Source organism: Raphanus sativus, chromosome 3 (genome assembly GCF_000801105.2).
Source record: "Raphanus sativus cultivar WK10039 chromosome 3, ASM80110v3, whole genome shotgun sequence".
Taxonomy (NCBI): Eukaryota; Viridiplantae; Streptophyta; class Magnoliopsida; order Brassicales; family Brassicaceae; genus Raphanus; species Raphanus sativus.
In genome coordinates this window covers 17,564,549-17,578,535 of record NC_079513.1, presented here as the reverse complement: position 1 = coordinate 17,578,535, position 13,987 = coordinate 17,564,549, and the positions used below count along the sequence as shown (strand labels likewise).

The window sequence follows — 13,987 nt, the reverse complement described above, 5'->3', positions numbered from 1 at the left end:
CACTGAGAAATTTGGGTTTTGGTTAGGATATTAAACCTTTTAAAGCGAATGCTTAATTAAGTGGTTGCTTTCTTCTCCGAAACAAGAGGGAAATATGTAAATTTAGAAGAATCGATAGAGGGTTTAAGGACCTCAGAACACCGTATGACTCGATGCTCAAGACTAATGTTAGAACATGGGCACATATATAGGTAGTTCTTAAAGTAAATAGTGTATATCTTATATATATAAGGCATCTTTTGAAGATGCGTAGAGGAGTACACTTAAGATTTTTTTTAAACACATTTAAGATTTTTTACACAATTGCCACTGGGACTATCTAAGGTAAAACCCTCACATTTGAAGAAAAAATATTGTAATAGTTGATAAATTATTAAAATTTTAAAATACTATCAAAAAGTTTCTCGAATGGAAAATTTTGAAAAACTTTTAGATAGATTCATGTTGTTTCATCCATCCAATGTTATTCCATTAATTTTATTTTACGTCTACTATATACAGTCAACTCTACAATTTTTTGTGTATGTTTACTAAGAAGAAGTTATTAAAAAAAACTATTATAGATCAAGACATATATAACGTACGTAATATATTTTCTCGGTTTTGAAATGATTTTTGATTTTTTTTTTCTGTACACTAAAAAGTATATTTCTTTTCTTTGTTATTTGTGTTTTTTAATTATTGTACTGTTTTATCTTTTTCTTAATAAATATCTCAACACTTTTATACAGTTTATGTAATTTTTTTATTTTTTAAAATACAATAAATAAAGTCTAATAATTAATTTAAAGTTTTAAATTTTTGAATATCAGTCTTTGGAAAAACAGAAGGAGTAATTCAATTAAGTTGATCCTCTGTACAAACACATGGAACATTAATTGTCCGCCGTATTATACTTTGGACAATTTGTTTTTGGCTTCCAATATTAAAGAGAAAGCGAGTTCGCCCTCGAATATTTTCCTAAAATGGTAAGTTCTATCTCCTCGATCGCATCTTTCTTGGTTTTAGAAGCACTTTTCTTGATAACACAACCCTATAATATGTATATATATTAGTATATAATTAGGTTCCTTTTTTGTAAACTACAGTATTTTTTTTTTTTTTACAGTATTTAATTAGGTTCCGGCGTTATGCATTTTTGTTTATATTTACGTATATTATTATTTTTTTGAAAAAAAGAGTTACGTATATTATTATCACCACAAATATTCGAACAATTAATTTTCTGAATTGTACACAGGCCAGAGACTTCACTTCTAGATATGAAAATAATTGGCCTAATTGTAGTATAAAACAAAGAGAATGCGAAAAGAAATAATTTAAAGGCATTTGTTTATACTCCATATATTAAGACATCATGGAACTTTGAATTTCAGCCAATCAGAATAAAAAAGGAATTCCAAGCCGTCACCATCACTAAGATTAATTCTTTTTCTGTTAAGGAAACCCTTACCGTAAATGGTCTATTCAAGGAATCCCAGCATAAAAGCTAATAGTACATATATTCGATTTTACGTACGTTTATATTCACGGAAAGACTATTATATTTATTTCGAATCTTACAAAATCAGACCGTGATTATTATTTTCTCCTTTGTAAGCAAACCAATAACTTTATTTTACAGGATACTGATAATAAATTCATGTGTACTCTTTATTGTTTCACGAAAGCTAGGGTTCTATAATCTGTTCAAAGATTTTCTCTAGTATTTTAGTAAGTACTTTCATAGTCTGTTTCGATATGAATTTAGTGTTGGCATATTCTATTTGTTGCAGGAAGTCAGGTACCATGGTCCATTCATTAGATTAAAAAATCCTTACTAAATGAAAGAGAACATGTGTTCATTCATTAGATTAAAAATTCCTGTAGGTTTTGGCTTCTTAATATAGACTGCTCATCCACAAACGATGCTCGAACGAAGTCCCTAGTGGCAAGGGTTTCAAATGGGAAATGGCTACGTACCCATCATGATATTCCAACTTTTTTTTTTTTTGAAAAAGGGATTTCTTGTGATATTCCAACTTTTAATGAACATACCAAACATTTTTGAAACCAGCCGGAAACCTCCAAAATTAACGTAGAACTTTGACGTTAAAACTAAAATATATGTATCATTACGGTATTCCTCTAAAGTCTAAACGAAACACATTACTTTTTAGCTCAACGACCAACCCTATAAAATTCACTCTTGAAATCTTGTATAGTTTACATGTGATTTACTATTTTTTTTTTTACAGTTACCTTAAATGCTTAGACCGTTTCTTCCCAAAGCGGTATATTTTAAAATTGTTTTGAAATTGAATACGTATCAATGTATTACAGTCTAAAAATGATTACAGTAAAAACTCTATAGATTAATAATCAAAAATTAATAAATATTATAAATTAATAAATTTTTCCGTTCCCGAATTGGATCGGTTCAAAATATAAAACAAATCGAAGAAAGTAAGATAATAATATTTTAGAAAATATTTTGTAAATATATAGTCCCACTAAAATTATAAATTAATATTTTATATAAATACAAACCAACAGTTGTGTTATTTGCATTTATTTCACAATAAAATTATCTCTATATTTTCTTAACATTTCAATATATTTTTCTAATATTTAGTAGAATTATATCTTAACCACATTTAAAATTTATAAAATATATTTTATATAGAGTAAATAATAAAATAAAGATTACATGAAATTCGAATTTAAAAAAAAATAATTAATGTTTATACGATAGAGTCAATTATTTTGTTTATTTTATAAAAAATATTATAAAAATAAATTTTTTTTTGTAAATTAGTAACTTAATAAATTAATAAAATATTATAGTCTCAATATTACTAATTTATAGAATTTTTAATGTAGTATACTTAAATATAATATTATCTGGGTTCGTAGTGTCTATCTTTCTGGCGTTTAAAAAGAAAAGAATTAAAAGTACTATAATAATATTAAGTTCCTACTATTATTAAGGATGCATCGCCCAAGGTAAAAGCTTGTTTTTTTTGTTGAATGTCAAAAGAATATGAATTATTCCATTGGTTTTTACAGTCTTGATGAAAGACATGCCATTGGGTACAAACTGTCCAAAGTCTTGGCTTCAGAGTCTGCCTCGGTACTCGGTAAATGAAATCTTTATTTCTATTAGACCATCTCTAATGTACTGCCTCGGAGTATTTTGCTATTTTTTCTCTATAATAGAAGAACTCCATAAATAGAAATGTGGTTTGTTTCAAAGTATATTTTTTTTAAAAAAATAGAGATCCCCAAATATATAGCAAAATATAGAGGAATACTAGAGATTTCCATATATAGAGCAATGCTATTTCTTCTTCTATAAATAGAGAAAAATATAGCAATCTCTATTTTAGATGAATAAGAGCATCTCCAACCCCACTCCATAATTTACTGTAAAATGGAGTGGAAAATGGAGTAATGAAGAAACAAAAAGTGACTACTCCATAAATAGTGTAGGATTAGAGTATTTTTGGTTCTAAATGTTATTATAGAGGCAAATATAGGAAATGGTTGGAGATGCTCTTAGGTTGGTAAGCGAACATGCAGCTCTAAGACATTAATTTGGTTAGAAGCAGCTATCAGTGCATGGAAAGAAAGGACTACGTCAGAACAAGCAAGAGGTTGTAGATCTCATGTACAAGAATCATGGTCATTAGTTAGAGATTCATTGCCAGTGATTAGTCGGTATTGAATCACTCGTAAACCGGGCAGAGAGGCTTAATTAAAACAGATTAAATCCATATACTCTAATTGATACAAACTGAATCCAAGTATCAAAGTAGTATACAAAGATGTCAATCCAATTCTAAGCAATCATAATGCAAAGAAAATTTAAGAGAATGAATGCAACCAAGGTAGTTAAGTGATTTCAGTTCGAGAACTAAATAAATAAGAACAAATAACTTACAACTTTCAATAAGTAAGAGCAAAGAAGACTCATGAGTTTAGGGACTTGATTTCAGGTGACTAAGATTCAATCTAGAGTAGTAAATTATCAATTAAAATATTTCCTTAGTCTAGATCACGAATTTAAACAAGTTATTTCTCAAGATGAATGATCATTTGCAATGAATCACCAAACATCATTTCCCATTGGTTTGATGAACTCGAGTAATTATTAAGAGCTACTCTAATAACTATCTAAGCACCCTAGCCTCAATTTCTTGGCTAGGAAGACAAAAAGAAATTTTTTTGACTTGGTTCAAACATTTGATCAAACAGCTTTCGGGTATGAAATGTCTAATGATCTAGATCAGAGTGGTCAACACTAATCTAGCATTAATAGTAATATATAAGCAAGAAAACAAAGAGATTTAACACTAAACACCATAGTTCTTCTCTTAATCACCGTATAATCACCCTAACCCATGAATTCAAAAGGAGTTTAGTCACTAATAACCATGCTTAACCTTAAAACCATAATAGATTTAAGAATAATCATCATAAGAAGATGAAATAAACTTAGATTCTCAAGAAAGATATATTAGATAGATAAAGATTCAAGTTTTCACCAAAATTGCAAAGAAGTTTTGCGAAAACAAGATAAGTCTCAACTTTTAAGTCTAAAATATATTTATAGGACTCTTAAAATTCTAATGGGCCCAGTTAACAGATCTGAAAAAGCTCATAAAACAAATAAAACTCCACCAAATAAAGACGTGGGAGCGGCCTTGTCATCCCGCTGTGCCAACCCGCTCCAATACTCGCTGCGACCACAGTGACTGCCTCGACTTGCTGCGCTAACCCGCTCTTGCACTTCTCGAGATGTCTTCACTCGGAGGGTGAGAGCGGCTTGGTGTAGTTGGTGTGTGGCCTCGCTCCATGGCTCGCTGAAGATACATTGATCTTGATGCCTCACTGTGCTGACTCGCTCCAACACTTGTTCGTTTATCGAGAGCGCATGATCTTGTCCTGCATCCGGCAGGTGCTACAAACCGCTTTGATGACCCACTTCTGAACTCGCAGCAGTAGAGTGGCTGTCGTAACTCACTCCCGCATCCTGCTCTACCACTTGCTTGTTCCCATTTGAGTCATCTTGAAGATTGAAAATGCTGGAGTGATCTCACCTAGAGCTGTAAACTGGGCTCGTCCACGTCCATTAGCCCATATCCATTTGTCCATTTATTGTTCATGGACAAAAAGTGTTCATGTCCATTAAGAACCAAATCCACTAACACACATGTTTATTTGGACTGCCATGGGATCCATAATAGACCGACCATATAAGAAATTCTAAATTTCAATTTATAAACCTATAAACTTGATTTTTGCGAAAAACTTAATTTTTGATTTGGGCATAAAACTTGATTTGAAAAAACTCGATATTAAGATTTTGGCGGAAAACCTCAATTTTCCGATTTTAGCGGGCAAACTCGATTTTTCAATTTTGGTGGGAAAACTTGATATTACGATTTTGGTGGAAAAACTCATTTTGCGGTTTTGGAGGGAAACTCAATTTTTTGGTTTTGACAGAAAACTCGATTTTACGGTTTTGGTTGGAAAACTCGTTTTGCGGTTTTGACTGGAAAATTCAGTTTCGCAGTTTTTGCGAGAAAACTCGGTTTTGCGGTTTGGCGAAAAATTCGATTTTGTGGTTTTGGCGGAAAACTCGGTTTTGAGATTTTGGCGGAAAACTTGATTTTGCGGTTTTGACATAAAATCGATTTTATGATTTTAGCTGAAAACTTGATTTAATAATTTTGGCGGAAAATTTTAATATTAAGATTTTAGCAGAAGAATTCGATTTTACGATTTTGATGGAAAAACTCAAATTTAAAAATCCTACAGTTTTGTGATCATTGGACCGACCGCGTCCATATAGTCCAAATCCACTAATGCCCATTGTCCATTGGTCTTGTGATCTTTGTCCATTTATAATCCACATGGACAAATGAGTGTCAACAAAATAGATATCCATTTATATCTGGACATGGACAACCAGTGATCATCCCACCTCTTTTACAGCTATAATCTCACCAAACCATTGCGATGATCTGCTCATAGCTTCGCCATAGTACCAGCGAGGTACATGACCCGCTGCAGGCTTCCACTCCAAGCACTTTCTATATAACCAACTCGATCAGCGACCATTCTTGATTTCTTTTTAACTTGAAATGGCTCCCAATTCCTCAAAAATTTTCTTAAGAATGCTCCATCATCTAATAGAGAAACATGCATGGAAATGCAACCTAAAAATGACTAGACACTAGTTTATATGATCAAATACATGATAAAATAATGATAAATACAAAGAAAATCACAAGATATCACTAATCTACTCACTACAAAAAACACGGGCTTAGCGACGAAAGTTAGCGACGAAATAATTTCCTCGTAAAATTACGAGGCCTTTACGAGGAAGTTACGTGAAAAGACAATAAACACGTTATTTCGTCGTTAATTAACGACGAAAGAGTTTCGTCGTAAACCAAACGTAAAGGAACGTCGTTTTTACGAGGAAACAGCATTTCGTCGTAATGAAAACGTAATAATTAACGTGTAATTAACGAGGAAAATATTTACGTGGTTTTTGCGAGTGTCACCTAATTTTAGGTGACACACGTTTTTTATCTTGTCTAACTACCCATATTTCGTCGTTAATTCGTAGTAAAATCTCACCTACCAATTTCGAATTTTCCTATAAATATGTCATTTGAGGAACATTTGAAACACACCACATGCAAAAGAAAAAAAAATCTAAAAACGTGAAAAAAAATGTCTGGTGATGGAAATTATTTAGAGTTGCGGAGATGGATGTACACGCATAGAGATGCTAACGGGAGAGTGACGAAAGAGTATCTGGAAGGACTAGAGACATTTATGCATCAAGCAGATTCTACACCGCTCGCCCAAGAAAGCGGTAATATGTTTTGTCCTTGTCGAAAATGCAACAATTCAAAACTGGCAACTCGTGAAAATGTTTGGAAGAATTTAATAAATAGATGTTTCATGCCAAATTACTATATCTGGTTTCAACATGGAGAAGGTTATAATTATGAGAATGAAGCTAGTAGTATTAATAGCAATTTTCAGAATGAACCGGTTGATCATTTGCATAATCAACATAGATACCATCAGGAGGAGCAGATGGTAGATAATTATGATAGGGTTCATGATATGGTAGCTGATGCATTTGTTGCTCATGATGATGATGAAGTTGAAGAACCTAACATAGATGCAAAAAAGTTTTATGAAATGTTAGATGCTGCGAATCAGCCACTTTACAGTGGTTGTAGAGAAGGTCTCTCTAAATTGTCGTTGGCTGCTAGAATGATGAGTATTAAAACTGATCATAATCTACCTGAAAGTTGCATGAATGCATGGACAGACTTGTTTAAAGAGTATTTGCCGGAAGACAATGTCTCTGCTGATTCTTATTATGAGATTCAGAAACTAGTTTATAGTCTGGGGTTGCCTTCTGAGATGATAGAGGTTTGCATCGACAACTGCATGCTCTACTGGGGAGATGATGAGAAGTTAGAAGAGTGTCGATTCTGCAAGAAGCCACGATTCAAACCGCAAGGACGAGGACGTAATAGGGTACCGTACCAAAGGATGTGGTACCTACCAATTACCGACAGATTGAAAAGATTGTACCAATCTGAGGAGACTGCTGGAAAAATGAGATGGCATGCCGAGCATACTCAGACGGATGGTGAGATGACTCATCCATCAGATGCAAGAGCTTGGAAACATTTTAACAAAATATATCCACAATTCGCTAGCAATAGCCGAAATGTGTATATGGGATTATGCACGGACGGATTTAGTCCCTTCGGTATGTCAGGGAGACAATATTCATTGTGGCCAGTCTTTATGACGCCATACAACCTGCCTCCAGATATGTGCATGCAACGGGAGTTTCTGTTCTTGACCATATTAATACCTGGTCCGAACCATCCAAAAAGGTCTCTGGATGTCTTTCTACAGCCACTGATAAAAGAGTTGAAAGATTTGTGGTCAACAGGGGTGTACGACTGCTCAACGAAGACAAATTTTACGATGCGAGCGATGCTTTTGTGGACCATAAGTGACTTTCCTGCTTATGGGATGTTGTCTGGGTGGACTACACATGGGAGATTATCTTGTCCATATTGTAATGGAACGACAGATGCATTTCAGCTGAAGAACGGTAGGAAGACAAGTGGGTTCAATTGTCACCGGCGATTTCTTCCCATTAATCATCCTTATCGAAGAAACAGGAAATTGTTTAGGCAGAAAAGGGTTGTGAGAGACACTCCTCCTCCGTATTTAACTGGAGAACAAATTGAACAGCAAATCGATTACTACGGAGCTCAAGAAACAGTTCGTTGTGGTGGTAATTGGCATGTTCCCGGTAATATGCCTGATTATTATGGAGTTCAGCACAACTGGCACAAGAAGAGTATATTTTGGGAGTTGCCGTATTGGAAGGATCTTCTTTTGCGCCACAACCTAGATGTGATGCATATTGAGAAGAATTTTTCTGAGAACATCATGAATACAATATTGAATGTTCCAGGGAAGACAAAAGACAATCAAAAATCGAGGTTGGACTTGCCTGATATTTGCTCAAGACCCGAGTTACATATAAAAAGCAATGGACAAGTTCCTGTACCGGTATTCAGATTGTCTTCAGAACAAAAGTCGGTCTTGTTCAACTGGGTTGCATCAGCAGTGAAGTTTCCTGATGGGTATGTTTCAAACCTCTCTAGATGTGTTGAAAAGGGCCAAAAGTTCTCCGGGATGAAGAGTCATGATTGTCATGTCTTTATGCAAAGACTACTTCCCTTTGCATTTGCGGAGCTACTTCCAACAAAAGTACATGAAGCACTTGCAGGTAATATATTATTACTCACACTAATTAATTTCTTAATTTATTTTTCAAAAATATGCACTAATAATTTGCTTAATTGTTTTTAGAATATACAAAGCCATTAGAGCATTTTTCAGGGACTTGAGCACTCGCACTCTTAAAGAGGATGTCGTAGAACAACTTCACGAGAACATTCCGATCTTATTGTGCAACTTGGAGATGATATTTCCTCCCTCATTTTTTGACGTCATGGAGCATTTAGCTGTCCACCTCCCGTATGAGCCATTGCTTCGAGGACCAGTACATTATGGATGGATGTATCAGTATGAGCGGGCAATGAAATATTTGAAGGAAAGGCAAAAAACCTCGCAAAGGTTGAAGGTTCTATAATTGCTGGAAGTTTGACGGAAGAAACATCTCACTTCACATCGTACTACTTTGCACCTAATGTACGGACCCGACAAAGAGCTCCAAGAAGATATGATGATGGTGGTGTTGCCCCAACATATGCAGTTGCTGGTGTTCCGGATATCTTTAGCCAGATTGGGCGAATGGGTGGGAAAACGAAAGAGGTTTGGTGGTCGAGTGATGAAGACGCCTATAGTGCACACACTTACATTCTACTTAATTGTGAGGATCCATTTATGCGCTATTTTGAAAGGTAACATATATGGAAAGTTCTAAACTAATTGTAATTAAAATATATTTTTCAAATGATGATATAACTAATAAAATATGTGCATTTTACAGCCTATTTGTTAGTCAAGTCCAAGAAGCTATCCCAGGTATATCCACAAGTGAGGTAGATAAAAGGAAAGATCGACACTTTATTAAATGGTTGAAGAGTCAGGTATTTACTCCAATCCGATATTTGTTTCGTCCACGGGGTGTAACAAAAGACGTTTGTTTCAATGTTCTCTTTAATTTAATTTTGCAAGTTGAATATGAGGATCCAGATTATCCCATATGGTTTCATGAATTAGTTCAGGGTCCACTTGCAAAGGTCACCACATCACCAATGTATTTCTCACGAGGCTTTACTTTTCATACATACGAGTATGGTAAACACCGGGCGACCAGCAATTATGGAATTTGTGTGAAAGGCGAAACCGATTTCTACGGGATCTTGCAGGAGATTATTGAAGTGGAATTCCCTGGGTTATTGAAGCTGAAATGCGTCATATTCAAATGTGACTGGTTCGACCCTGTGGTCAACAGAGGTGTTCGATTTAACAAATTCGGTGTAGTTGCTGTCAATGGTGGACAGAGGTACAACAAATTCGAGCCTTTCATATTAGCTTCGCAAGCAGACCAAGTTAGCTTCCTACCATACCCGAGGTTGCGAGAATCTGGAATAAGTTGGTTAGCTGTTATCAAAGTTACACCCCGTGGACGAATAATCGGTGGAGAAGAACCACCTTTGCAAGAAGAACACATCAATGAAGTCGAAGAACCTGAACAACAAATGGAAGACATCCTACTCATTGATCCGCATAATCATGAGTATGAAGATCTTCCCGACGATACCACTGACGATGCTGTTGAGGACGAGTTTAATGAAAGTGATGATGTTTCTAGTGTTGAAGAGAATGATGATGTATCTGAATGATGATGTAATTTTTTAAAAATATTATTTATTTTCAGACTTGATTAATGCATTTGGGGTTTAGGGTATGGGGTTTGGTGTTTGAGATTGAGTTATAAGTTAAAGGATGTTTGAGGTTTGGTGTTTGTGGTTTATTTTTAGGGATTTTAAGGTTATCGACGTTAATTCCTCGTAAAGAAAAACACGGGCCTTGCAAAATCCACGTAAGCTGATTTCGTCGTAAAGCACACGTTAAAAATAAACACGGGCCTTGCAAATTCCACGTAAGCGTGCGTGGTGTTTACGACGAAATCAGCTTACGTGGAAATAACAAGCCTTTTAGCTGTTTCGTCGTAAAGACCTCGTTAATTTACGTTGATTTAACGAGTTTCGTGTTTAAATCCCTAAAACTCTAAACCCCAAACCCCAAACCTCAATCTATATATGTTTTCACTTAGCAGACACAATAAACCTGTATAATTAACATTGTATGATTAAAAAAATTAAGAATTTAAAACATCAAACCCAAAATTAACCAAAACTTCCTTAACTTATAAGTGAATCATATATAAGGTTTACATTGCTAAACTCAATTCACTCAAGAAGACTTAATAAACATGCATATTTAAAATTTCTTGATTAAATTAACTTAACACATATAGATGTTACTAGTAATGGGATAGGGGTTTAGGGATTTAGGGATTTAGGGTAAAGGGTTAGGGGTTTAGGGATTTACAAAATAACCTCGTTAAAAACTCGTAATTAACGTGTCCTTTACGACGAAAAAAGAAACTATCATTGCTAATTCCACGTAAGCTTGCGAGGTCTTTACGACGAAACTTGCTTACGTGGAATTAGCAAGGATTGTTTCTTTTTTCGTCGTAATAACCACGCTTGTTTACGAGGAATTAACATGTTTTTATGAAATCCCTATACCCTAAACCCCAAACCTCAATATATATATACGGTTTCGATTCACTTAAAAAATAAATTAAACCTATATAATTAAAATTTCATGATTAAAAAAATAATAAAAATTAGGAATTTGGGGTTTAGGGTTTAGGGAATGTAAAAAACAAATGCTAAATCCACGGTTTCGTCGTAATATCCACGTGAACAAAAAACACGGGCCTTGCAATTTCGTCGTAAAGTTAAAAAGACGGGCCTTGCAAAATCGTCATAAATTATGACACGGGCCTTGCTGTTTCGTCGTAAATTTACGAGGACTTTACGTCCCTATGTAATCTTATATATACCCGCGAGAACCAGCCACTTCATTTCGTCCCAATTTCCTCTCCTACACCTCCCAAGGTTCTCTCTAATCTCTCTCTAGAATTAGGTGGTTTAGTTTAGTGAATTTAGATAGGTTTATAGTTGATTAGGTGGTTAGTGTAGAGAATTTTGATTAGTTTGATTTCTTCTACTTGTTTTTTCTAACAATCTGAATTTTTTTCAGATGGTTAGAAAGAACAAGCAGAAGAAAACCCCCCCACTACAGTCAGATGTTCTGTGGTGATCCTGCTGCTGGATCATCATCTTCAGCTCCCGGTTCCTCCATCCCGGAGATTGTCCCGGAGTCTCAGTCACAGCCACCACCGGTTCCTCCATCTGGTGCACCACCCCCACCTGCTGCACCTCAGGCGGTTCCAGATCCGGTTGCACCCGGATACATTCATCCGGAGTTGCGGGTGCCGCCGACCGCTCCTTTTGCTCGGTACACGGTTGAGGATCTTCTCGCTCAACCAGGCCGAGCCGGTTTACCGGTTTTAGACCCCGACCGACCAGAGGGGACTCTGTGGTACGTAATTTTTTTTATTTAAATATTTTTAAAATTATTAATATTTTTTTTAATACTTTAACTTTGTTTTTTTCAGGTTTGGGGTCGACAATTCTGTCGCTACGAGCGTATCCGATATCATCAAAGGATACTTCTCAGAGGCTCACCCAAACTGGAAAAAGACGCCGCACCACTTTAGAAACACGTGGTTCAAGATGTTTGCTGTAAGTTTTTTAAAATAATTATTTTATGTTTAATTTTTATTATTAACTTTTATTTCATTAATATTTTTTAACTAATTATTAATTTTTTTGGGTTTAAAAATGCAGCAAAGATACCGTTGGTCCATCGGGGTTCACGAGGACGTGAAACGGGAGTTCACCGCTAAGGCGAAGAAGCGGTTGTTGGACACCGTAGGCAACTGGAAGGAGGACTGGATCTACAAGGGTTACAAGGACGGGCAACCCGCTGAGCTGACCAAGGATGTCTACGATGGTCTCATCCGTTACTGGGAGCTGCCATCATCCATTGCGATCTCCAACGCCTGCTCCGCCTCTCGTAACACCAAAGACGAGCACGGCAACGGCCCGATGCTTCACTGTACGGGTCAAAAACCCCATGCCCGTGTCCGCTTGGAAATGGTAATTAATTTCTAATTTTTTTTCATATTAAATATTTTAATAATTAATATGTACTTATTATATATGTATATTGATTCTAACATTTTAAATTTTAAATATTTTCAGGCCAAAGAGACGGGACAACTCCCGTCTCTTAAAGAGCTTTACGAGAGGACCCACAAGACCAAGGCGGGGGTATTTGTGGATCCGAGGTCCGAGCAAATCTACAACGATGTCGTTGCTCGGATTGAAGACCGCCAAACCCAGCTGACCCAGCAATCTCCCGATGGAATACCGGTCGTATTATCCACTCAAGAAGTGGATCAGATTTACGAGGAGGTAAAAATTTTACCTTTTAATCTACTTTTAATCTATTTTTTAAAATTATTAACATTAAACTTTATTTTTTCTTTGTAGGTCGTCCCTAAGAAAAAGGGACGTACGTTGGGAATCGGTTCCGTCAACGATGTCCCAAGAGCGACATCGTCTTATGGTCAGAGACGAGCCGACGAAGTCACTGAGCTGCGTTCGGAGTTACACTCGACGCGGACTCAGTTGGCGTCGACGCAGACGGAGTTGGAGTCTACGCGCCAATCATTCCAAGCTCGTATGGGTGGAGTGGAGGGGTTTCTGGAAGTTATATCTTCTGGAAATCCCCAATGGGAGGAGTTGTTGGCGGATATGCGACGACGGAACCCGGTTCCCGAGCCTTCTCGTACTCAGCAGCAAGAGGAGGAACTACAGAGGAGGAGTGAAGACCTCTACCGGGAAACGATCCACCGCCCCGGCCCGACTTAGTTTTTTTTTTTCTGTGTAATATTAAAATTCTAAACTTTTATTTATATAATATTTTCGGTTTTAATTTATTCCAAATTTTTAATATTTTCGCATTAGTAATTATTTATATTTCTAATATTTTTGAAATAATTATTTCTATAATATTAAAATTTAAATTAAAAAATAAATTAGTTATAAAAATCGAAGCAAATTCCTCGTTAACTCACGAGGAATTGACGTGTAAGTGGACGTGTAAAGAACGACGAAATCTTACGACGAATCTACGTGTCAAATTCTACGTTCCTTTACGACGAAAGTTTACGTCTACTTTACGTGTATTATTTACGTTTACTTTACGAGTATTATTTACGTTTTTCTTACGAGGATAGTTTACGTGTATTTTACGAGGAAATATTACG

The 13,987-nt window shown here is 35.6% G+C and overlaps 1 protein-coding gene across 1 annotated transcript; it reads left to right on the top strand.

Annotated features, from left to right (window-relative positions):
- Positions 1–11,896: 11,896 nt before the first annotated feature.
- Positions 11,897–13,671, top strand: LOC130510046 (uncharacterized). Its single transcript, XM_057006386.1, has 5 exons — positions 11,897–12,192; positions 12,269–12,395; positions 12,501–12,812; positions 12,918–13,130; positions 13,209–13,671. Exons 1-5 carry the CDS (start codon positions 11,897–11,899, stop codon positions 13,587–13,589), a joined length of 1,329 nt encoding a protein of 442 aa, XP_056862366.1. The 3' UTR covers positions 13,590–13,671.
- Positions 13,672–13,987: the final 316 nt, after the last annotated feature.